The sequence below is a fragment of the Acomys minous genome (genome assembly GCF_964271855.1).
Source record: "Acomys minous genome assembly, chromosome: 10".
Taxonomy (NCBI): Eukaryota; Metazoa; Chordata; class Mammalia; order Rodentia; family Muridae; genus Acomys; species Acomys minous.
Window position 1 is genome coordinate 95186459 of NC_140491.1, and position 25271 is coordinate 95211729.

General features: G+C 45.2%; 1 protein-coding gene across 5 annotated transcripts; it reads right to left on the reverse strand.

Moving 5' to 3' along the window:
• WDSUB1 (WD repeat, sterile alpha motif and U-box domain containing 1) lies at positions 1 to 25271 on the reverse strand. 5 transcript variants are annotated; one of them, XM_084797555.1, is made up of 12 exons: positions 25035 to 25270; positions 22804 to 22857; positions 19750 to 20171; positions 18394 to 18578; positions 14449 to 14541; positions 13073 to 13166; positions 8107 to 8140; positions 6652 to 6692; positions 6465 to 6571; positions 5398 to 5577; positions 2071 to 2211; positions 1 to 459 (listed from the first exon to the last, which is right to left on the reverse strand). In XM_084797555.1, exons 3-12 carry the CDS (start codon positions 20145 to 20147, stop codon positions 302 to 304), a joined length of 1431 nt encoding a protein of 476 aa, XP_084653681.1. In that variant the 5' UTR covers positions 20148 to 20171; positions 22804 to 22857; positions 25035 to 25270; the 3' UTR covers positions 1 to 301. The 5 variants fall into 5 exon arrangements, with proteins under 5 accessions (XP_084653681.1, XP_084653683.1, XP_084653682.1 ...); XM_084797557.1 differs by having other exon boundaries at positions 19750 to 20071; positions 25035 to 25191; XM_084797556.1 differs by lacking the exon at positions 22804 to 22857 and having other exon boundaries at positions 5398 to 5574; positions 25035 to 25271.

The following is a 25271-nucleotide window of genomic DNA, read 5'->3' on the forward strand; positions in this document are numbered from 1 at the left end:
TGTTTTTTTGGTTTTTTGGGTTTTGTTTTTTTTTTTGGTTTTTCGAGACAGGGTTTCTCTGTGTAGCCTTGGCTGTCCTGGACCTGCTTTGTAGACCAGGCTGGCCTCGAACTCACAGCAATCCACCTGCCTCTGCCTCCCGAGTGCCGGGATTATAGGCGTGTGCCACCACGCCCGGCTATAATTGACAGTTTTTAAAAGTAACCGACTTTAACCTTTGTCTTTTCCTTGCATTTTGCTTTTGGAATGAATCGTTTGAAGGGCATCACTGAAAAGTGCATCCGATGCCGGATGAACAGACTCATTTCTGATGCGTCTCTAGCCATCGGTTGATAGCCATTTTCAGAGTCCTGTTTGGTGTCAGCACCAGCGAAGGAAGAAACAGGTTTGTCATGGGGCTCGTGCGTTTCTTTTTGTGGATCCAGTTTTCCATTGCTTCTCTCTCATAGGAATAGCCATCTGAAAAGAGTACACCGCTTCAGGTAAGCAACGGCAACCGGGATTAGTAAAATGAACGGCAGATACTGGCAGGTGTCTACCTGCAGTTAAACAGACTCCTTGCCTTGCCTGACACGCCAGCCACAGCAGCTGGCTCATAGCCCTGAAGGCGTGCCAAGCTCGGGCTGTGCTCTGTAAAATACCGGCTACAGGAACAGAAGCCACCATATACTTCCCTTGCGCCTCTGAAACACAACAGCAGACACCAGAACCCTGTTGAAATTCAGACGCTTTGGGAGAAAAGGTGGGGACAGAGTGGTGTGAAGGATGAGGGAAGAAAAGAGCCTCAGGAGTAGCCCAGCAAAACCCTTCAGTGTATCCAACAGCACTGGATTTAAAGATGACAGAAAAATGTGGCGTGGAGGAGAGGAATCACTACCATTTTTATGCCATGTTCGTGCTAAACTGTTTGCTCCCACACACGTGAAGACTGGAGTCTGAGGTGGGCAAGGGACGCAAAGCCATGAGCCCAGCACTTGGGAGGGGAGGCCTGTGTGGGTGACTGTGATCCAGGACTTCCACTGCTGGGCTCGCTCCTCTCTATGCTAAATCCACAGTACCCGCAGCTGCTGAAAATAACTCGGTGAACTTGCCATCCTCCTGCCTCTCCCTCGCGGACATGGTAAGCCTGGAGCAGCCTCATGCACCTCAGCTGTGGTTCCATCGTGCCAGCTAATTGCATTCTATAGGCTGGCTGTACATTTTATGTATGGCTTCTTCTGTTGACAGAGGCAAACTTGTACTGTTTCCAGTTTGAGAGTATTCTCAATGCTGCTGTCTGTGCCTGGCTTCTCTCGTGAACCTGGACGGACACACACACACACACGCACACGCACACGCACACGCGCGCACACACACACACAACCTAGGAGTTAGAACTATGTTCTAAGTTTTTGGGAAACTGCCAGGTTTGTTTCAGAAGCCAGACCATTTTAAATTCCCACCAGCAAAATAAGACTTCTGTCCTTTTTGCCAACGTTTGTTTCCCAACTTTAAAAAAAAAAGAGATATATTTATCTTATGTATATGAGGGCTCTATCTGCATATACACCTGCATGCCAGAAAAGGGTATCAGATTCCAGTATAAATGGGTTGCCGGAAATTGGACTCAGGACCTCTGGAAGAGCAGACAAAGCTCTTAACCACTGAGCCATCTCTCCAGCCCTGTTTCCCAACTTTTCAAGACTAACCCATCAACGATTTGAGGTGTGGCTTTGACTTGTAGTCCACTAGTGACCATAATGATGCTGTGTGTATTGCCCAGTTGTAAAAAGGTTTATTTGAACTATTTGCTTGCTTTTTTTTTTTTTTTTTTTAATTTTAAGGACATGATTTCACTATGTAGCCCAGCCTGACCGCAAACTTGTAGCAATCCTGTCTCCCCACTGCTGGAACTACAGGCATGTGCCACCATGCCCTTTTTGAAGGTCAAATGTTGAGTTGTAACAATAGTTTGAGCAAGAAAAAGTCCATTTTATTGATAAAGCATCAGTTGTTAAACTTGTGATGAGTGCCCCACTGTCCTGTGTGGCACACAGCACACACCCGGAGCCTGGCCGCCAGCACACTTACCTGATGCAATGACGGGGTCCTTCATAAGCTCTCTAGTTATGGGACAGATAAACTCGTCAGGGATCCCGGAGGCAAGGGACTCCGTCCTGGCCCTGAGCTCCTCAATACTCCTCAGCACTTTGCTGCGCAGCCCCAGAGATTCTAGAAGAGAATTGGTTACCTTTAGGCGGCAAGTTAATACCTGCGAAATGAATTATTACTAGGAAGGGAGACAAACTTTCAGAACTTCAAAATGTAAGCACAGGCAATAACGCGTGAAGCCAGAAGGAGACTTGTATTGTTTCTCAGTGCTGTGTTAAACAATCAGCTTGCTGTTCGTGGACGCAGTATTCAAGCCAACCAAAACGTGGAAGAGTTGACTCTGGTTCTGTTCTAAGTCTGTGGCTGCATGGGCCCCACTGCCCTCTGGCGTGTCATGAGGCAGAAGACTGCAGTGGGGACCCTCAGTAATGACACTGTTTGCCTTCTGGCGTCTAGGGAGCAAGAGGAGAGGGAAGCCCACAGTGTCCTCTTCGGGGGACACCACAGTGACCTAACAATTTGATGCCGCCATGTCTCAGCTCTGTAAGCTCTGCCATCTCCCTGCAGTACCACAGGCTGGCTTCCGCCCTTAGCACATGGGTGCTGAGGCACACACATCCAAACCTGGCAAGCTGGAAAATGAGTTTTAAAATGTCTTATGGGCTTGTATGAATTTTTGGAAAGGAAATATCAAAAAGTGAAAGCCTCTAGTTAGAAAGAAAAGAAAAACTCAGCTGGGCATGGTAGTGCACGCTTTTAATCCCAGCACTTGGGGAGGCAGAGGCAGGTGGATCTCTGTGAGTTTCAGTCCAGCCTGGTCTACAAAGCAAGTCCAGGACAGACAGCCAAAGCTAACACAGAGAGACCCTGTCTTGAAAAACCAAAAAACAAACACACAACCCTCAACATCACATATGCAAATATGTGGCACAAGGAGTTATTTCCTAGGGAAAAACCATGAAAACGCAAGTATGTTTAAAAGCCCTTTCTTTATCCCACATTTACAAAAGGCCTATTAACGAGAGGCTTGACCGTGCTCAGTCTCTTAGCAACAGTTTTTTGTGTCAAACATAATGGGCATGCTACTTTGGCTTCTTACATTCCAACATACTTTATAGTGCATGGCTGCTCCCATACACTGAGTGCTAAGCACATTTGGATTTTACACTCACATTGGCAACTGTGAAATCAAGCCACAATGACAAACGCAGGCAAGACACTGCGGCGTGTAAAAAGCAATCCTAACTTTAATTCTGTCTCAGCCCAATTTACTGTCTTAAGGAAAGGTGTGCTTCTCTTAAAAATGTACCACTAAAGAGAATTCTTTAAACCTTAAAACAGCATTTGAAGATTAAAAGTTAACTTCTATCCTGAAGAAAAATAAAACAGAATACTTCAATATAGTTAAGAATGGCCCCAGAAGACGGTGGTGGCACACACCTTTAATCCCAGCACTCAGGATGCAGAGGCAGGTGGACCGCTGTGAGTTCGAGGCCGTCCTGGTCTACAAGGCGAGTCCAGGACAGCCAAGGTTACAAACAGAAACCCTGTTGGGTGTGTGTGTGGGGGGGGGGAATAGCAGGGTATGCAGCCATGCACGCCTGTAATCGTAGCCGTCGAGAGGCTGAGGCAGGTGGATCACAGGATCACAGCTACACAGTAGATCTTGACATATAATGCTTCACGATGATGTGAAAAACCAATGTTCCAGCGAACAGTCATCCTAATTCTGCTTCTAAATGATTGAATTTACCAGTTTTCCAAACTGTGAAGCACAATATTCCTATGTTGAAACCTATCACCATGGCTTCCCAGCCTTAGGCCAAGACCAAGTGTGAAACATAATTAATACAGTGGAGATAAGAGGTGAGGCTTTGGGGACAAACGGGACCGGAACCCATATAAGAGAGACCCCATATAAGAGAGACCCCATATAAGAGAGACCCCATATAAGAGAGACCCCATATAAGAGAGACCCCATATAAGAGAGACCCCATATAAGAGAGACCCCAAAGACTGAATTCACGCACGTCACTAGGTGAAGGGACGGTAGGAAGAGCACTGTCTATAAATCGTAAATTGCTCCTGACTAGACACCAAGCCTGCCTTCATCTTGGACTTGGCAGGATGAAGAAATCAATTTCTGTTAGTTATAAAGTACCTAGTTGATGGAGTGTTGCCATACCAACCACGATGCATTAAGGCAACATCCAAAGTCATCAAGGAAACACAAATCAAAGCCTAAAGGAAAAGCCACAAGTACTAACTCCGCTAACAACAAAAACAAGTGCTGGAGCCCCCAACCAGTGCTGGTGGGACTGTGTACCCTCAGGGGGGCTCTGGTGAATGGCTTGACAGCTCCTCCAGTGCGTGCACAGAATCATCCTGTGACCCACCATTTCTACTGGGGATACGTACACATTAACACTGAAAAAGATATTTAAAAACTTCATACAAGTCTTCATTACATCTGAAACATAGAACTATCCCAAATCCCATCAACCGATGACAATTGAAAGGAAAAGGTGAGGCACAGAAGGCCACATATATGAGTACTAGTAATAAAGTGGCAATAAGTAGGTTTGTGAACAAAATAGTAGTTCCAAAAGATGAAAAGAAAGGGAAAGGAGGAGGGTATGGGGTTTAGCACTGATAAAAATGCTCTAAAATTCAGTAGTGGTAATGGTCATGGCACTCTGTGAGCACAAGCGTGCACACACACACCACAGCAGCCTGTGAACACTACTCCTTTAGAAGAGGCGTTTTGACAGAGGCACCTCAGTCAGTCAGCTGTTACGTAAGCATGCAGACCTGAGTTCAACAGCCAGAGCCCATGTTTACAATCTTAGTGCAGAGGATGCAGTGACGAGTGGATGGGGGGCTTGCTGGGCAACCAGCCTCTCCCCAGCTGCTGAGTTCCAGGCTACTGAGAGAGCTTGTCACAGAAGAACAGGATGGCTGCGTCCTGAGCAACAACAGACTGTGCCCTCCGTCCACCGCCATGTGCACACACTTACATACATGTCCTTAGACACACATACATAGAGCCAAATTTCTTTTTGAGAATAAAAATTTTAAGGTCTGAACTATAATCAATTTTTAGAATGTGTAACTGTCTAAAATTATGAACTAGGTTTGGTTACTTGAAGAAATGCTCTCTTCTTTCTAAGCTGACAAGTATTCTACAAAAACTAGCCTGCAGCAGGGCTGTGCAGGAACAGTTAAGAGGGACCCGAAAAGAGCTGAACCCGAGAGCAGGGGAGCGCACCAAGGATCTGCAGACTGCCCCTTCTTCGCTGTTCTTACCAATTTTCAAGTCACCGGCCAGACTTTCTTTCGTGAGGTGCAGTAGTTCTTTCCCATCGATGTTGTGCATCTGGAAAGTACCGACGAGGTCTTCCAACCCTTGAGCCCGAAGCCATGCCGAGACGTCCTCCTCTGTCCAGTCTTCTATTAACCGCGTCAGCTGATCGGTCCCGCTTCCTGCTTTAAAACACACAGGCCAAGTGAACGGCAACCCAAACGTTTCTTCTCCAGACAGTCCCGCTTGGAACGTCTGCTGTTTGAGCGTCCTTGAAAGCAGCAGGTCTTACGGTAGTGATCGAATGCCTCAGGAAACGCGATCCTTTAGGACCGTCTCCACTGCAGACAGGTTTTGCTTTCATCGTGCTGGGGATCAAACCTTGTGACCTGTGCGTGCCAGCCACACATTCATTCTACCACTGATCTAGGCTTCTAGTCATTTCTCTTGGCTCTATACTACTCCCACCAGTGACAGGAACTTCCGCTTGTTCTGTCACTAACACCACCATGTCGTTATTTCTGACAGTGATGAAAAGGAAGCTCCTAGGTTGCATGCCTGTGCTGAGTAGTGAGGCCAAAAAAGAACGCCAACACGGCAAAGCTGTGGTTCCTGCTCTGTCTGCAAGCCACATACCCGTGAAAAACCTAACACCACATGGAAACGATGCAAAAAACCCATGGACATCATGAATGTGCGTGCAAGTATTTGCCAAGACTTCACTGTAGATGACTTTCACCCAGGATCCTTTAACGTTAGTTTTAAGGTATATTAAATTCCAGTCTGTATGGTGTGTTGAGAAAGGCCATAAGAATAGCACGCCAAAGGGCTTACTAAAGTTTAGGCTTGGAAGTGTAGCTCTGGGTAGAGCACTTGCCTAGCATGCACAAGGCCCCAGGTTCAATCACCAGTACCACAGGAGAAGGGCTGAAACTTGTGATTAGTGCTAAGTTAGGTTAAGGATGCTCAGTGCTTGGGCGAGCTGAGGCTTGCAGAGAGCGCTTGCCCAGCAGGACCCAGGTCCTGTGAGAGCACAACAGAACAAGCGAGGATGGGGTCGTTTACTACTAACCTTGGCAAGGGGTTTCCAGGTCAAACTGCCAAATGTTCACTGTCTTGTCCATCGAGCCAGTAGCAAGCAGAAGGGTGTTGGGTGCAAAGGCACAGGTCGTGACATACCTAGTTAATGAACACAGCCATTACACAGCGTCTGGCTAACTTTTCAATCCCATTAAAACAAAGTGAAATTAACTTCAGACCTGGTGTGCTGAGTCAGGGTGTGAAGCACACTCTGAGAACCCTGGAAAAAAAGAAAACCAAACAAACAACCATTACTCAGGCAGAAGGCAAGTGAGGGAAGAAGCTTCACTTACAGGGTCACATGCTGAATATATCACTAGTAAGTAACTTGTTGAAACGTAGTGACAACCGAAGGAGAGCAGACAGCCCTAACTAAAGCTTAGAGCTCGTTTTCATGCAGTGACCCCTGATGTTTGCCAATTTACCAAGACTGTTTATAGTAACCCAACTGCATAGAAAAACCAAGTAAGGTGTATTCTTGCTGTGGTATCTGATCTGTCCCTACTGCAGGACCAGTGAATGGACTTTGATACTCTGAGTACACATAGGTGGCCAATCGATGTGCAGATGCTGTCCTAGTTAGGGATCCTATTGCTGTGATAAAACCCCAGTTCTAAAAGCATCTTGGCGAGGGAAGGGTAGATTTCGCTTACACTCCCGAATCACAGTCTATTACTGAGGGAAGTTCGAACAGGAACTGCAGGCAGGAACTGCAGGCAGGAACTGAGGCAGAAAGAGCCATGAAGGACTCCCAACTGCTGGCTTGCTCTCCACAGCTCACCCTGCCTGCTTTCTTCCAGCACCACGGCCTTGGGTGGCCTTTCACACACATCAGTAAGAGAAAATGCCTGGCAGCATCACCTACAGGCAATATGATGAAGGCATTTTCTCAGCTGAGTGTGCTCTTATGTATTTAGCGGGGACTAGCACCTGTTTTACAGGTAAAAACCGATATTAACAACCATTGGTGAATATAAACATCCCATAACAGCTGGTAGGAAATACCGCAGCTCTGCTTCATCTGGCTTGAGTGGTCCCAATTTTTGCTGGAACCTCCAATGACTTTAACTCTAGTGTGGGTAACTAAACATTGTTGGCTTATGCCTCCCCTGACTGGCTGGCCCAAGCCATGACGTCCCAGGCAACACCGATTTTCTCTTAAAGATCATTCTCATGGTCTATCTCCTTGTGATATGTAAAACCTTTGTTTTTATTTATACTCAGTATTTACCCATATAAATCTGCCCCAAACTTGTATTTTTCCAAGTCTATGGCAACTTACTCTTTCACATGCTGGTCCCTAAATGTACCCTGTATTCTAAGAAGTATGGGTGGGCCACATTCAACCATACCTGATGTTATGGGAGCAAGACATGATGAATTTCTGGAAACTGGTGCTCCTTAATTGTGTTTTCTATGATTATATTTAAAATTCCACCTATCATAAAGACATTACTGAGATAGTTAAGGTTTTCCTGAGTAGCTTACTATCTCAGCACTGTGAGAATGTATAGGATATTCTTGGGTACAGTAAGTAGATATAGTAAAGTAAATACATATATTTTATATAAATTTGAAGCTCAACTGTCTAATAAACAGTTTAAATAGTTCACATGAAAAACTGAAGTACTCACGATATCATAGATGATGACGGACTTATCCACTGACCTTAAAAAAAAAAAAAAGCAAACAGTAGGTGAAAAGCTCTACAAAAACCAAGTACACCCTCTTGGAAAAGGCCAAAGGCCTGACTGTCGAGCATCTGGAATGGAGTGGCCACCTGGGTGGGGCTCTGTAATACAGAGACAGCTGTGACACTGTAACAAGGCACATGGTTCACAGAATAGATTAAAACGTGCTGCCTTTTTATTTTCTATCCTTGGAAGAGTCTTTCTGCCACTATGATACACACTGCAGGGTCAGCAAGGCAAGTGCCGACACTGTCTGTGTAGCCATCTGTGCTCATCGTTACGAAAACGGAGTGGGCTACAGCCAAGGGGCTCACACCTCTTAGCTTCCAGCTCCTCATTCAGCAGGCGACTCAACACCAGCAATGCACACTGGCCTCAGAGCCTCTGTCATAAATTCAAAATAAGAATTATGCTTTAAAACATCAGACCTAAGACGGGAAGCATATAATGTATCCTGCATGTGAGAAATAAAAATAAAAAAAACACAGTAGGAAACAAGCCAAATATTGAATAAGTATACATTAGACATAACGTACAGAAGCTCTCTTTAGTCCTGAGTTCTGTAGATTACAAGTTATCACTTCTGGAGTATCTGAAATTCTTATGGAAAAGCCCATCTTTTTTTTTTTTGCATCTTTTAAACAAACACTAAGGAGTGACATCAGCAACATGACAGGTGGGACTTCCAGTTTCATAGCAACATCAATGTGGACAACTGTCCAAGAAAAACAAGGAGCTGTGGGTCCCAGATATGGCTGGGCAGGAGCACCGCACCAAACGTTGAAGTAGTCATGGAAGACAAATTCATCAGCCTAAACACACACACACACACACACACACACACACACACACACACACCCTTAAGCTTCTAAACACACACACATACATACACACACACACACGCACACCCTTAAGCTTCTAAACACACACACATACATACACACACACACACACACACGCACACCCTTAAGCTTCTAAAGGAATATGAGCCATTATCATGTGCAGCTGACCAGAGCCCACTTAATAATACATTTAAGGCGAAAGCAACCCCCCGCCTGGTCCTCAGTTATATATATTCCTTAGATGTCAGGTTGACAACAAAATGAAAAGGAAATTCCCCTTTCTGACAACACCATCAGATGCAATGTCACGTAAGCAGAATTAGTTAATGTCTTATGTGAGCACTGGATCGGGACAGCTGTCACTGATGGTGTAATGGTTAGGAACTGTGATGTGTCTGATACGCAGGACACCTGATATGCGACCCCATGAAAGGGCTGTTTGACTCCCAAAGGGGTTGCAACCTTTGGGTTAAGAACCGCTGGGCTACAGGTAGAGACCAGGAAGTGGTATGACCCCACAGAGGGCATGGCCCTCAAGAACTGGCTTCCTATGACCTACTTCTTCTAACTAGGCCCCACCTCTACCTTTCATTACCTCTCAGAAATAGTGTCATAGCATAAACTCACTGCATACCCACCCATTGTTAGGTCAGAGCGCCACTGAGCTGCCTCTGAAAAGCAGAGGCCCAGGCTCCTGGCCTCCTGGGGGACTCCTGACCTCCTGGGGGGGGGGTGCTTTGCTCTACTCTTCCTTCCTGTCCTGCTGCTAGAGTTCATCCTTTTTATTTAAAGACACTAAACTTCTTAAAAGTTTCATTTATTTACTCATGTACTTTACATGTCTGTGTGTACGCACCTCATGTGTACACCCAGCGAGTTGAATTTGGCCACACACTTTTGGGACAGGAAAGAAAAGAGGGAAATGCAGTCATCCAATTGCACTGCTATGGAATCTGTAAAATTATCGGGTAGGCAACACTAAGTCTAGAACACAGAGAATCATATGCCCTTTCACAGCATAACAAAAAATATTACAAGGGCAAACGGATGGACTCATCTCACAAGCCTTTTCTGGGCACAGTATATATTAATGCTCACAAGTATTTAGGCAATTAAAACAAGGATTCTCCTACTCACTAAAGAAAACAATATGAGTGAAATACGGGGTATAGCTCCGTGGTAGATCACTTGCCTAGCATGGGCAACATTCTGAGTTAGATCCCTAGCATTGCCAGAAGATGACAAAGGCAATGTCAGGAGGGGAGCGGGGAGCAGAGAGATGGCGCGCTGCTCTTACACCCAGGACCCACGCAAGGTAGCTCCCAGTTACCAGGGTTTTCTAACACTTCTGGCTCCTTGGGTACCGGCTCTCACATGCACATGCCTTCATAGAGTCATCACACATACACATACACACACACACACACACACACACACACACACACACGTATGTATAAACAGTAAATCTTAAAGTTAATGACAAAGGGATATCGAGTCTTGTCTGACTGAAGTGTCTAAGAGGTTTTTGGTTTTGTTTTTTTTTTTTTTAATCTAAACAACAAAGTAATCATAGCTTTTGCTTTCATTTGAAAACAGGATAGGTTGTCAAACCATAATAAAAATTTTATGAAGAAAAAAAGATTATAAAGTAATTGAACCAAGCATGTGCGTTCAAACCAAGCTTCATAAAATAAAGCTTTGAAAAGGAACAGGCAATCACAAAATTTGTCAAAAAGCCTTTTAAAAAAAAAGCCAACTAGAAAGAGCAGAACCAAAGTTTAAGTAAAGTTAAAAGTCAGGGGGCTAGTCAATGTAGCACGGTAGGGACTGGAGAGGTATCTCAGCAGTTAACAGCGCCGGCTGTTCGTCCACGGCTTGCGTTTGATTCCCTGCACCCACACGGTAGATCACATCTATCCACAGCTCCAGCTCCAGGGCATCTGACATATATGCACTTGGGACACTTACATACATGCAGGCAAAACAATCATACACATAGAGTTAATTAACTAAATGTGTTAAAGTGTCCCAGGACCTGAAGAGAGCATTAGAAAAGGGGAAATCAGTAATGAAGTATAAAAAGATGGAAACGGGCTGGAGAGGGCTCAGCCAGGTAAGAGCACTGGCTGGTCTTGCAGAGGACTTGGGTTTGATTCCCAGAGCTCATAGGGTGACTCACAACCATCTGTAAGATCAAGTTCAGGGGACCTGACACCACCTTCTGGCTTCCTTGGGCATTAGGAACACATGTAGTACACAGACTCATATGTAGGCAAAACACGCATACAAGAAGAAAGAAGAAAGAAGAAGAAAAAGAAGAAGAAGAAGAAGAAGAGGAAGAGGAAGAAGAAGAAAGAAGAAGAAAGAAGAAGAAGAAGGAAGAAGAAGAAAGAAGAAGAAGGAAGAAGAAGAAAGAAGAAGAAGGAAGATGAAGGAAGATGAAGGAAGAAGAAGAAGAAGAAGAAGAAGAAGAAGAAGAAGAAGAAGAAGAAGAAGAAGAAGAAGAAGAAGGTGATGAAGATGATGATGATCTGAGCACTGTGGCGCACATCTATAATCCCAGCACTTGGGAGGCAGGGGCAGGTGGATCTCTGTGAGTTTGAGGCCAGCCTGGTCTACAAAGTGAGTCCAAGACAGTCAAGGCTAAAACAGAGAAACCCTGTCTCAAAAATAAAAAATAATTTAAAAAAAAGACAAAAACAATAAAACTATTCAAGGCTAAAAGAGATGTTTATAGTTAGAAGGTGTAATTTGTCTTAGAGGAGATACAGAAAGGTACAAGGGCAACAGCAGAAGAGGTAAGAATTTCCAAAAATTGATGGACATTATCCGACAGATTCAGGACACTAAAAGGGTTCCTAGCACTGCTGGCTCCTATGGCTCACACTATGTAATCTGCATGTTAAGGCAGTACAGGTAGGAGAACCTGGTCTATATAGCAAGTTCCAGCCAACCTGTGCTGCACATGAGGCTCTGGCTCAGTGGGTAAAGGTGCCGGGTGCCACGCCTGAGGGCTTGAGGTCAATCCCTGGTACCCATGCAGTAAAAGGAGAGAACCCACTCCTCTGGTTTTCACACAGAATGCATGCCTCCCTGCCCCCCCCCCAATTTGTTTAAAAAAAATTCTAGCCCACATGTAGACATACTAAGGTGGATGTACAGAAAACCACATACTAAAAGTTTTATGAACATCTTGTAGAAAAAAATATAAATTACATCCAAAGTATTAAGAGTACAGAGTAACTTTCTCTGCAGCAACAGACCACTTAAAGATGCCTAAGCTGGCCTGCTGCAAGCAAGGGTGCTTTAATTTGGAAATGGGTGTTAATTTGCCTGTGGTTATCTTAGGAGATGCAGGGGGAATCTGTTGCTGAAATATTTAACTGCAGGTCTCGGGAGGCAGAGGCAGGTGGATCTCTGAGTTCAAGGACAGCCTGATCTACACATAGAAACCCTGCCTCAGAAAAAAACAAAAACAAAAACAAAATAAGGGGCTGGAGAGATGGCTCAGCGGTTAAGATGTCTGCTCTTTCAGAGGTCCTGAGTTCAATTCCCAGCAACCACATGGTGGCTCACAGCCATCTATAATGGGATCTGATGTCCTCCTCTGCCTTCAAGCACTGTATACACAATAAAGAAATAAATATTAAAAAAAACAAAACAAAACAAACAACAACAACAAAAGAAAGGAAGAAAGAAAAAGAAATATATTACAATGCATTTCTAAGCTCACTGTTTGGGGGAAGTACAAACTAGCCACACTAAGGGAGCACTTTACCACTCAAGGGGTAAAATTTTGGAAGACCCAAAATGTGAAGCATAAGAAAGTGTGAAAAAAAAACCATGGGCTGGTAGGATGGCTCAGCAGGGGAAGGTTGAGTGCCACCAAGCCTGAGGGCCTGAGTTCAAGTCCTGGATGGAACCCATACAGTGGCAGGAGAGAACCGCCCCCCACAAGCTGCACACGTACTGTGGCACATGCAGGGCCACACGGTAGATGAGTGTTAAGAACAACAGCAGCAACAGAGAACTGCTTCCGGAGCACCGATGGCTTCCTTAGAGCTTACCCTGACACAAGCATCTGTCCGTCGTGGGAGAAAGCACAGGCCAGAACAGGGGCACAGTGCCCACTTAGTGTACTTTTATATTTTAATTCAACGCCTGTAATTAACAAGGAAGGAGAATTTAGTAAGGTGATTATTCCTATGATTTAAGTCAACACTACTTCATTCATATACTTAATGATGTGAGTAACAGAAAGACGAAAGCATAAAAAAATCTTCATGTAGCTTGGGTGCAAATAATTATAATGTAGGTTTATGAGATGGTTTCAAAAATCAGTAATAGCATGCAATGTGGCCCTGAATCCAACACACACACACACACACACACACACACACACACACACACACACACACACTTCTTATAATCCACTAAATCTGATTAGTGCTGTGAATAACAGTCTTTGAAGTAATAGACTCTGCACAGACTAGGCTGGAGCAATTTTATGATTACTAACATTTTTAACCATGTGAAGTGTACACAATTTAAGTGCCTGATAAAATAAAAGTATGCTAACTGCCTAAAAGCCTTAAAAAAAAAATCAAGTGCTTATATTTTATAAAATCTGACATTACCAATACATTTTGTCTTTCTGTACACAAATCAATGATCGTTTACAGATCCTACAAATCCACAACACATACAGCACTCTCAGGAAGTACAACCATAGCCAGGCACAGTGGCGCACCTGGGAGGCAGCGGCAGGCGGATCTCTGTGAGTTCGAGGCCAGCCTGGTCCACAGAGAAACCCTATCTTGAAAGAACAAACAGAAGAAAGTGTAACTCTAAAGTCCTTTTCATGCTTCTTAGAATTACTGAAAATAAACACAACTCTCTTAAAAGTAAGCATACAGATTTCAGCGTGTTCTGACGCCAACATACAAAAATAACTGTAAGAAGTTATGGGGAGGTGAGAGCTAAGCTCTCTGCTGAGGTATCAGCAGATGCTGGAGACACCAAACATTTAACAAGACAGGGAGGTTCTAAGAGCAGCAGAGGCTTCAGGCTCAAAGCAGGACAAACGTGTTTTACCTGGGAGAGCAGAGAGGAGCATTATGACAGTGGCAAATTCTACAACACAAGGGGAATTTATTTTTATTTTGGTTTTTCAAGACAGGGTTTCTCTGTGTAGCTTTGGCTGTCCTAGACTCGCTTTTGTAGACCAGGCTGGCCTTGAACTCACAGCAATCCACCTGCCTCTGCCTCCCAAGTGCTAGGATTAAAGGTGTGTGCCACCACACCTGGCCTCAATAAATGTTTCTTAAAACAGATTTTTACTATCATTTCAAATATCCAGAGTATAAGTTTAAAAGATTGTTTTAGAAAGATAAAAAAAAAATCTTATGTAGGTCACAAATAATTTTAGACAGTTAAAGCATACCTAAGGCGTGGGTAAAAGAAACAAGCCAGAGTTTGATTTCACAGTCTTGACCACATGATGCTAATCGGTAAACCTGAAGGCCGTGTTCTCCACCTAAAAACAACACATCAGAATAAGCACAAACAAACACAAAGAATTGGTAAGAAACTTAAACCAAAAGGTTTTGACTATACCGACATCTGTTAATGTGACTCATTTATGCCATGTAAGCAAGAAATAGTTGTTAGCTGACCCTACGAATGGTTACAGTAGTGCTTCTAAACAGGTATTACACAGGATTGTAACGTTCGACTGAAATTGCTGTTTTAAAAAAAGTCCTTTTGGGCTATAGCTCAAAGCTATAAAACCCAATATTTAGTCACAAAAGTAGACCATCTCCCAACTGAATTTTAGATGTATGCGGCTGTCATTGATAAAAGAAAATGAGAAAAGTTGATTATTTTAAGAATGTAAATGGTTAATCATAGCCAATGTAATTGCCTTCTTAAGTACCAAGTTCTTAAAAGCCTTCGGTAACACACACGGGATAATAGTGAGAATTCATTTTCCATTTGATTTGATCGAGAGGAAAACCTAAATTACATAAATGTAAAAATCATATCAGTCCGGCTGATCTGGTGGAAAATATTACACAGTTTAGGAAAATTAATCAAATCAAGCTGGCATCTCAGAAGTCACTAGATAATGCTTTCTTAGAGGATTTAGAATGTCAGTCTACCAGACTGAGACCCTGACTGGGTGGACGCCATCTATCCAAGCTCTTCCACAGCGGCTGCCTTAGCACATGCGCCATCTTACATGTGTCACAGGTGGTTTGGCACACACATGTAATAATGCCTAATTAAACTCGGTAGCCATCTTTAAGAGTGCACTCTGCCCTTACAGGTTCATAGCATACAGTATCCGAGTTAGATATTTGGTATAGGAAGTAAATTTTTCCTACAGTGCATCTTAATGAACGTACATATACCTCATCATGACTCCCGGCAGTGTCAGTTTTTTTTTCAAATCCATCAGACACTATAACCTCAGAGATCCTGAACATGAGGACTTGCTCATATTCGTGGTTTTAACTTTGATTCAGTTAATAAGCAAGGAAGTTTTCAAGCAGTGCAGCTGTTTCTGAAAGCCACCTCCATGTTTCTACAAATTCATCAGCCTTTTAACCACTTCCTTCAACCAAGGAAACTTACATGTAAGGCTAGTATGCGTTTCAAAGGTCATCTTTAAAAATGCTAGGAAAACTGTAAGCTCTGCCCACGCTGTTACCTGCCTCACAGCCTTGGCCTGGTCTAGAGACACTCTCCTTACCCATAAACTGCCAATAATCTGCCTCAAATATTATTGTTAGGTCCCCCAGTGGCAGTGTTGGTAACCGTGTCCTAAACAGAAGGACTCTGACTGCGCAGAGAAGGATTGTTGTTGGGAAAACAGAAGCCGAAATTCAGAAGTCCTCAGGAATCTCGTGAGGGGGTTGGGGGGGAGGCGCTGGTGTTCTGTTCACCAGGAAAACTGCAACCTGTCTGATCTGCCCCAACAGTAACTACCTAGAGCAAGGGCATCTAGCTCCTGAATAAGCCTAACAGCTTGTACCCGCAGAGACTCCATCCTGCTGACCAGCAGATGGAATCTGCGTACTTTCCCACCAGGTCGCTGTCCTCTACTCTCAGGAGCCGATTAGCAGTCTGCTCCCACAATAAACTTTCTACACACAGAGTTGTCCAGTCCAGTGATTTCACTGCACCCTCACTTACAGTTATCTACCACAATGCTGTCATTTTTATTCTCTCTCCCGCCTCCCCCTCCCTCCCTCCCCCTCCCCCTCCCTCCCTCCCCCTCCCTCCCTCCCTCCCTCCCTCCCTCCTCTCTCTCTCTCTCTCTCTCTCTCTCTCTCTCTCTCTCTCTCTCTCTCTCTCTCTCACACACACACACACACACACACACACACCCTGCACCATCCCACCCTGGTGTGCCTGTTCTGACTTCGTCACAGCGTAGCCCTCTGCAAAAGTGAGGACTTCTTGCCTACTTAGGGTGTCTCTTTGCAATATTTATTTTCAACACGTGAGTGCCTCAAAGATGTAGAGGAAGTACAACCAAGATGGGTGAAACAGTTCCTGTCTGTTATAAGCCATCCTGGGACTGGAACAGCACAGAACAAGCACAGAAAGACTGAACTGCTTAACTAAACTGGGTAGAGAATTTAATAGAAGAATGAGGTCATGAAGGAAAAAAAAAATCTATCCAACTGATATATAATGTTAAAAGGTTAAAAACAGAAAACATTTCAGCTAATCAAGCAATCCTCACCAGTCAAGGTCAAGGTTGACCACTAGGCTCAGAGGGAGATTGCTTGAAAAACAAATTCAATACAGTCAAGGCATGGCAGAAGGCTGTGTGGCAGGAGACTGTATAAAGCCGGGACTGGTTTTCAATTAGGGTTACGTACAACATGCCAGGAAGGAGCTTACAAACTGTGCTTTGGAATTTGAAATTTGACCTTCCCTGCTGTTCAATCTCTGAGGGCTCTGGAATAAGGGGAATGCCCAAGCCACTTTGTCCCCTGTCTGTGCCAGGGCTACTAACAGCGTCACAGATAGCCCCATGTGGGTACGGACCCCTCCACCACACACCAGATTTTAAAGCCTTCCTGTAAGGGGAAATGTTTTGTTAATCTGTGTCTATAATCATTCAAACAATATCCCCCAGGATGAGTAATTCACTTGTGCGGCACGTTCCTTGCCGCACACAGCTCTGATCTGATGACAAGACTGGAGAGAGTCGAGGAAGAATTTCTCCTCTAACACAGGCAATAAAAATGAACAAGGCCGCCAGGCATGGTGGTGCACGCCTTTAATCCCAGCACTTGGGGAGGCAGAGGCAGGTGATCTCTGTGACTTCGAGGCCAGCCTGGTGTACAAAGCAAATCCAATACAGCCAAGTCTACACAGAGAAACCCTGTTTTGGGGCGGGGGGAGGAAGAGGAAGGACAAGACTAACCATCTACTCCAAAGTGTCTACTTAAAGCCAAAAATTTAGTCAGGAGTTCTTGTCTCCTTGTGAAACATCTTAGTTTTTGGAAGATTAAATTAGTAAAGGCAAAATGTTACTTCTATTTCCAACTGGGTGTGTGTGCATGTTTGTGTACGCACGTGCACACGGGAGCTAGAGGTCAGTATCAGGTGGCTTCCTCAACTGCTTCTTACCGTTTGTGAGGAAAAAAATCTCTCAGTCAACTTGGACCCTGGTGACCTGGCTAGGCTCCTGTGTGCCGACTCTGCTTCCCCAGTGTGGGGTTACAGGAGTACGCACACCACTGCTGGAGTGCTCTGTGGTGCTGAGGAGCCAAACCCTGCCTCTCTCTCTAGGCTTGCATAGCAAGCTGTTCATCCACTTTATCTCCCCAGTCCTTTCCCAACTTGTAAACTGACCATTTCTATCTCAGTTTCAGAGAGAGAGAGCGCTCACGCAGGAGTGCACGTGGGCAACAGTTAAGTCTATGCAAATTCCATATTCAAAGAATCTGAATCTATTGTAACAAGCTAAATTGTCCTGTACAGACCTTTTTTAAAAAGACAATTTTGGGCTGGAGAGATGGCTCAGAGGTTAAGAGCACTGTCTGCTCTTGCAAAGGGCCTGAGTTCAATTCCCAGCAACCACACAGCGGCTCACAACCATCTGTCATGAGATCTGGTGTCCTCTTCTGGCACATAGGCATACATGAAGGTGAAACACTGTATACTTAAATAAACAAATCTTAAAAAAAAAAGAATTTTTTTCTGTAATAGTTCTTCATGATTCATTTTGATCTAGAAAGATAAAGAAAGGATGGTCTTGTAATAGAATAGGGAGGCCCTCAGGACTAATAATGGAATGGAAACTCAAAGGATAAAGTCAGAGGAGTTACAGATGGGGATCCAGTACTTAACGAGTGAGCTAACCAACCAGGAAGTGGCTGTGAGGAAAAGCTGCAGCAGGTGATCCCAAGGTCGTGGGCTTTCTCGCTGTGCAGACATCTCATTCTCTCGTCCCACAAGGTCAAATCTCCACCCGAGGAGCCGGTGACAAAAAGGCCTCCGTCAGGAGAAAATGCGCAGGCCACCAAGGAGCTATCCTTGACACTACCACACCTAAAACAAAAGCAGAAAAGGAGGCGATGAGGTTCCGCGTCCTTTACCTCATATGACAGCCCCTTCTGACATGGCAGCTGGCTGTGACGGGACTAGAACATGTGACCGCTTGGGTACCAGATGCTGCACACTGACACATCCGTTACAGCGTACAGGGCGGGTTTAAACACGTCAGCTGACACATGCGAGCCCAGATCACAGGGATCAGGGCCACCACAGTCCTCATATCTTTGTACTTGCATAGCAAGTCGATATGAGCACATTAAAAAAAAAAAACCCAAAACTTGAAAAAGCAAAAAAAAAAAAAAAAAACCACCAACAAGAAAACCAAGAGTAACAATGGCCATATTTAAAATATGCAGAATGACTTTTTCTTTTACTGAAAAGACATGCTATTATAATTTTTAAAAAAAGCACATTCAATTTCTGTATTAAAATCACTCAGATAGCAGTAAGGCCTAGTGCCCCAGCATCAGATAAATTCTTTATGAAAAAAAACATGTGGCGCACAGCGATTCTCTTGGGAAGAGAGGCCAACGGCGCTGTGCTGGCAACACTGTTCCTCAGGTAAGAAAACAAACTGATAAGGCCTGGGCAATTAGTGCAGCCTTAATCACATGCAGGAGGAAGCTGTGCCTCGGCGGTGGGAGCCACGCCTAACCAGCGGCAAAGCCTCCTTAGCCAGCGTCCATTTCTGTGGGAGGAACTGCATTCTTTCTGAGCTGGCTGGCTGAACCCAGGTGACCCCTGAACATCACTTCAGTGCATCCCCTTCTTCAGCTCTAAGACCCCAAAGGAGCAACAGTTGGCCAGCTGGCGTTCCTCCTGCTGTACAGACACCAACAGGAAGATCAGATTACTTCAATTGTTAATGTAAAGAACATTATGGTTTCTAGTGTACTTAGTTTCAACTAAAATGGTCAACTACATGTGTGGTTTACCACAATAAAAAGTCAAAATTGGCCGGGTGGTGGTGGCGCACGCCTTTAATCCCAGCACGTGGGAGGCAGAGGCAGGCAGATCGCTGTGAGTTCGAGGCCAGCCTGATCTACAAAGCCAGTCCAGGACAGCCAAGGCTACACAGAGAAACCCTGTCTCAAAAAACCAACAACAACAACAACAAAATTAATTGTAACAGGATTCAAGCCAGGCAGGGTTTAATCAGCCATACCTATATAATTTGTACGACTGTGCATTCCACAAAACAACAGATCCATCAGCGGCCCCTGATGCCAGGTAAGCGGAGTCCGGGGAAAAGCAGCAAACACGCACTGGGCTGCCGCCCGGCTGTTCCAACACAGTCAGGGTGTGCCCGCTGTGCACACTCCACAGCACTGTGGTACCATCTGTCGAGCATGATGCCAAGACGTGTCCTGATGGCGAGAAACAGCAGCAGTGGACAGCGTAGGTGTGAAACTTCAAGGGGGAGTGCGGCAGTTCAGCAAAGTCACTCAGGGAGTACAGGCGAATGGTTTTGTCCAAGGAGCAGGTAGCTAAGAGGGAAGATGAGAAGGCGCAGCAGCTGACGTCATCACCGTGATCTGCCAGCGTGTGAACCAGCTTCACCATGATCCTCCCGCAAAGTGAGGCAGCCTGCGAGTTTTTAAACCAGTCAAAGTTACATGCCAACCTAGGAATCTGGAAAATCCCAGTCTGTGTAAAAGAATCTACCCAAAGAAAGTACCTACATGTTCAGTTTTTGGGTTTTGGTCTTGTTTTTGTTTTGTTTTTTCAAAGCAAGGTTTCTCTGTGCAGCCCTTGCTGTCCAGGACTCACTTTTGTAGACCAGGCTGGCCTCGAACTCATAGAGATCCGCCTGCCTCCGCCTCCCACATGCTGGGATTAAAGGCATGTGGCACGTTGTCTGGCCTACATGCTTGTGGTTTTATTTGTTTTTAATTTTATTTTATTTCTACATTTTCTTTTCTTTCTTTTTTTTTAAGGATAATTTATTACCTGGGGTAATTTGGAGATGGTGAAACAAAAAACACAAGACTTATCGTCTCTGCCGATCGTAGCCACCCAACAGAACACCCTTTGTCTGTGGAATCTAAAAACCAGCCTCACTTCAGACCTGTTCAGCTCAACTCAAAAACGTTACTACCCCTTTTAAGCCAGGCACGGTGGCGCATGCCTGTAATGGCAGCACTGAGTGAGTCCAGGACAGGCGAGGCTCCACAGAGAAACCCTGACTCGAAAAACAAACAAACAAACAAACACAAAACAACAACAACAAAACCCCATCACTACATTTAACTGTGTAAGCTGCTTCCTCCACAGGAGAGCCAAGGCTTTTTGCTTTGTGATATGATTTATTGATGGGGGGGGGGGGCAGGGGAGGGGACCCAAAGTCTCATTCAAAACGTGGCTGTCTTGAAAGCTGTCCTGTCATGGTTTGCACAGAGACACAAAAGATTTGAGGCAAGGAAACCAAAATGCTAACAAAACTGAGTTAGCCAGACCAGACACAGTCCAAAAACAAGATTTAAAGGCTTAAATTCCAAATTCTTCTCTACTGCTAAAACAAACATATGTCTGGTTCCTTTTTGTAAATTTCAGCAATATTTATTGATTTCATTTTTACAAATCTTTGGTGTTCCTGTTGTTTATTCCGAGGCAATTTTTAGATTCAATTTTTTTTTAGTTTTTTATTTAATTTTAACTTATGTGCATTGGTGTGAGGGTGTCAGATCTTGGCATTACAGACAGTTGTGAGCTGCCATGTGGGTGCTAGGAATCGAACCCAGGTCCTTAACCACTGAGCCATCTCTCCAGCCTTAGATTCAATTTTTAACACCAACATATAGTTCCAGGTTTCACCGTGACATCATCCAGTTCGTCTTGCTGAATTTCCCCACTACCATCCTGATCTCTGGTCCCCTTCTTTGTGGAAATAACCCCCATCTGCCTTCATGTCATGTATAAAACATACAACATGTATATCTTATATATGTGTGTGTGTGTTGTAGGTGTTAGTATAGTGTGTGTGTGTGTGTAGTGTAGTATGCATGCCTGCATGTTTGTGCAATACATGTATAAAACATGTAATGTGTATATCTTATATATGTGTATGTGTCATATATATGTGTGTATAGAGTGTGTGTGTGTGTGTGCGTGTAGTGTAGTATACATGCCTGCATGTTTGTGCAATACATGAATGCAGTATCTGCACAGATCCAAAGAGGGCCCTGCCACTGGAGTTACAGGTAGGGGCTAGGAACTAAACCCAGGGTCTCTGGAAGAGCAGCTAGTGCTCTTAGCCACCGAACCTTCTCTCCAGCCTCATGTCACATGTATTCCGTTACTTTCTCCCCATCTCCTGAGCTTTTTTTCCCCCCTGCTCATGGTCTCCTTTCTACTTTCACGATCCACCTACCCCCACCCTTGATATAAACGTAGAATTAAGACCCAGAATCTTATCTTCAACTCTTCAGTTTTATGTGTTTAACTTGGAATACCTGTGGAAGGCAGGAAAAGGGGCAGTGGGGAGAGGGAAACTTTAAGGAGGAGGAGAGAGGAGAGTCTCATGGGCTGCTTGAAATACAGCAGATCCTGGGGAATACTGGGGCAGCAAGGGTTACGCTGGGATGGTCGGGGAGATGAGGGAAGGCTGCACCAAACGCCATATGGAAACCCAGTGGAAAATGGTAAAGGTTTCAAAGGTAGAGAGCATGTGCGTGACCAGGTACTACTGCCCGGGAGGAGTGAGTTACTAAGGGAAAGTCTCAGTGCCAGGTGGGACACCGCCTGCCTTAGTGCCTTTTCCATTGTTGTGAAGACACCATGACCAAGTCAACTTATAAAAGAAAGTTTATTGGGGCTGGCGCTTCTAGGGGGTTGGAGTCTATGACCATAATGGATCATGGAGGGGAACAGAGCAGCAGGCTTGCTGCTGAGCAGCAGCTGACAGCTCACATCTGATCCAAAGGCGTAAAGCAGAGAGAGAGGGCTAGCTGGGAATGACGTCAAAGCCCACCCCCAGTGACACATCTCCTACAACAAGGCCACGCCCCCTAATCCTTTCCAAACAGTCCCACCAACTGGGGACCAAACATTCAAATAGACTCAAATCACCACACTTCCATACGAATCGTTGGTCAGAGACCCCACATGACAGCCCAGGCTCTTGATAGTCCTTGGCTATCCACCAGAGCTAGACGAAAGGCCTCTACCGCTGCTGCACACTCTTGGCTCTAAGAAAGAAAGAAACCAAGCTGCAACTGACCTGTACACCTCCCTGCAGCTGCCGAGCTTGTAGTGCCAGATGGTGCTATGAAAGCTGTTAAGAGAGAAAAGATTACGTCTTAACCAGCTGAAGCTCTATAAACTATAATCACAACCTGCCAGGCAGGATGTGCCCACCTGTGTAACGGTGGCACAACTGTTATGGAGATAACCAATCTCTCTGACTGAATTTGTAGATGGCTATCTATGTTTATAATCATAGACAAACGCTGCTCTCAGCCCTAGAGAAGCCTCTCCTTGCAATGAGCAGTGGTGAATGCAGTCTCATGCCTACTCAAGATGCTGAGAATAGCCGGGCTCGGTGGCGCACGCCTGTAATGCCAGCACTCAGGGAGGCAGAGGCAGTCAGATCTCTGTTGAGTTCAAGGCCAGCCAGCCTGGTCTACAAAGTGAGTCCAGGACAGCCGAGGCTACACAGAGAGACCCTGTCTTAGAAAACTAACCAGCTAACCAAACAAGAAGCCGAGAATAAGTAAAGCGAAGGAATCAGCCCTAAACAAGATGTTTATACCACACCTTCTAAGGCTTAGCGAACAACTTGTAAGGTAGGGAACAAAAAAGAATTCAAGAGGCAGCAGACAGAGCATTTCTAGTTTGAAATCCCACCCTTTTAGATACAGCACAGTCACTGCACTCAAACTCACGGCAGCTGTGGATACTTGCTCTGGGCCTGCGCAGACTGGCCCTGTCAAGTCAAGGGTGGAGGTGGGAAGGGGGGGGGGAGTGAGAGAGTGGGAGGAGGGTGGGCAGGGTGGGGGGATTCATGAGGCCTACTCCTTACTTGTGAACTATTGGCCAATGGTAGATTCATGTAGAGGGAGACACTGTGGTCAAATGTATTCTAAATCGATGGCCACATAGAAGGTCCTGGGAAAACTCTCAGGAGGTCATGACAGGAAGAGACATGGAGGAGGGTAAGAGCTCTGCGGGGAGATGCGGAGGGGTGTTGCTGGGCGGTGGGGGTGGGGAGCCAAGAAAGGGTAAAGGATGGGAGTAGTCAGAACAGAAGATATTACATACGTGTGTAAAGTTGTCAAAGAACGAAGTTAACTAACAAATAACAGTTCAGCAGCTACACGAGAGAAACCCAGCACTTGTCTGTGTCTGGCCTATTTTATTTAGTAGGGTCATTTCTAGTTTGGTCCATTTTCTAATAAATGTCGTGACTTCATTTTTCCTAAATGGCAAAATAAAATTCTACTGTGTATGTATACCAATTATAAAAATCCACTTATCTGATGACAGACATTTCTTGTAATATGCAGCAGTATGCAGAGATGTGCACGGATCTCTGCGGTAGGACTTGGACCGCCGGGTATATTAAGTTGTACGGCTAAGTCATACATTAGTCTTTTGAGAAACCTTCATAGTGATTTCTACAGTGGCAGCACCTATGGGTAGTCCCATTGCTGGTGACCACAAAAAAGTTGGCACCTCATCCACATTGCTTATCTCTGCAACCACAGCATGCAAGGTGGTGCCAGGTACCTAATGTGCTCAAAAACAAAACAAAACAAAAACAAAAAACAAACAAAAAAACCTTATTTTTCCAAATACAATTGAGTCTGCCTTTAACTATAATATATGAAATCTAGCATGAAATGATTTAGAAAATAAAGCTTCCAACCAAAAATCTGTCCATGGAAAAACGGAATAATTAAAAAATAATAATAATAGTGCGGGGCATCGCGGCACTAACCTGTAACACTAGCACTAGGCAGGCTGAGGCAGGAGAAGGATCAGGAGTTCAAGATCACCTTCAGCTAAACAAGGTGAGGCCAGCCTAACTAGTCTCAGAAAACCAACAAACCAATAATAACAGTGGCTGAAACCATCCTTAAGGGACAAATGTTACTCGACTTACAAACGCATAGTGTCCTGTCCTCATCTAGTTTAGGACATCTCTACAAATAAACCTGTAAGCGCTCTCCCCCAAAGTTCAGCAGGCTCCTCCCATCAAAGCCTTAAAAAAACAACAAGCGCGAACGCTCCAGCAGGCTCTAGGAAAACAAGCTCAGGTGGCGCTTTCTGGAGCCGGTCTAATCCCCAGAGTGCAAGTGCAGCTGGAGACTTTCCGAACCAGCTCAGGCTCTCGGTGCTCAGGAGACCCGGCCAGCACGCAGGTCAATGGGGTGTGCACGACCACTGCCCACCTGGTGGCCAGGTCCCTCTCCCGCCCCCAGTGCGACCCGGGGCGTAGCCTGCACTCACTTCCCTGGCACCCCGACTGAGCGTCACGCCTCGGGACGGCTCCTCCCCGCACAGCTCGCCGCGGCCGAGGTCCCGCTTGCCCGGAACACGCACCACCGGGCCCTGGCTCTCGAAAACTGTACCGCTGGAGCCTGGAGGCTCGGCCTCGGGGCAGGGCTGCTCAGTGGGCACAGCCGGGACTCACTGGGTCACGCGTTAGCGAATTGAAGTGGGCGTGGCCGCGGCGCGCGGAGAACC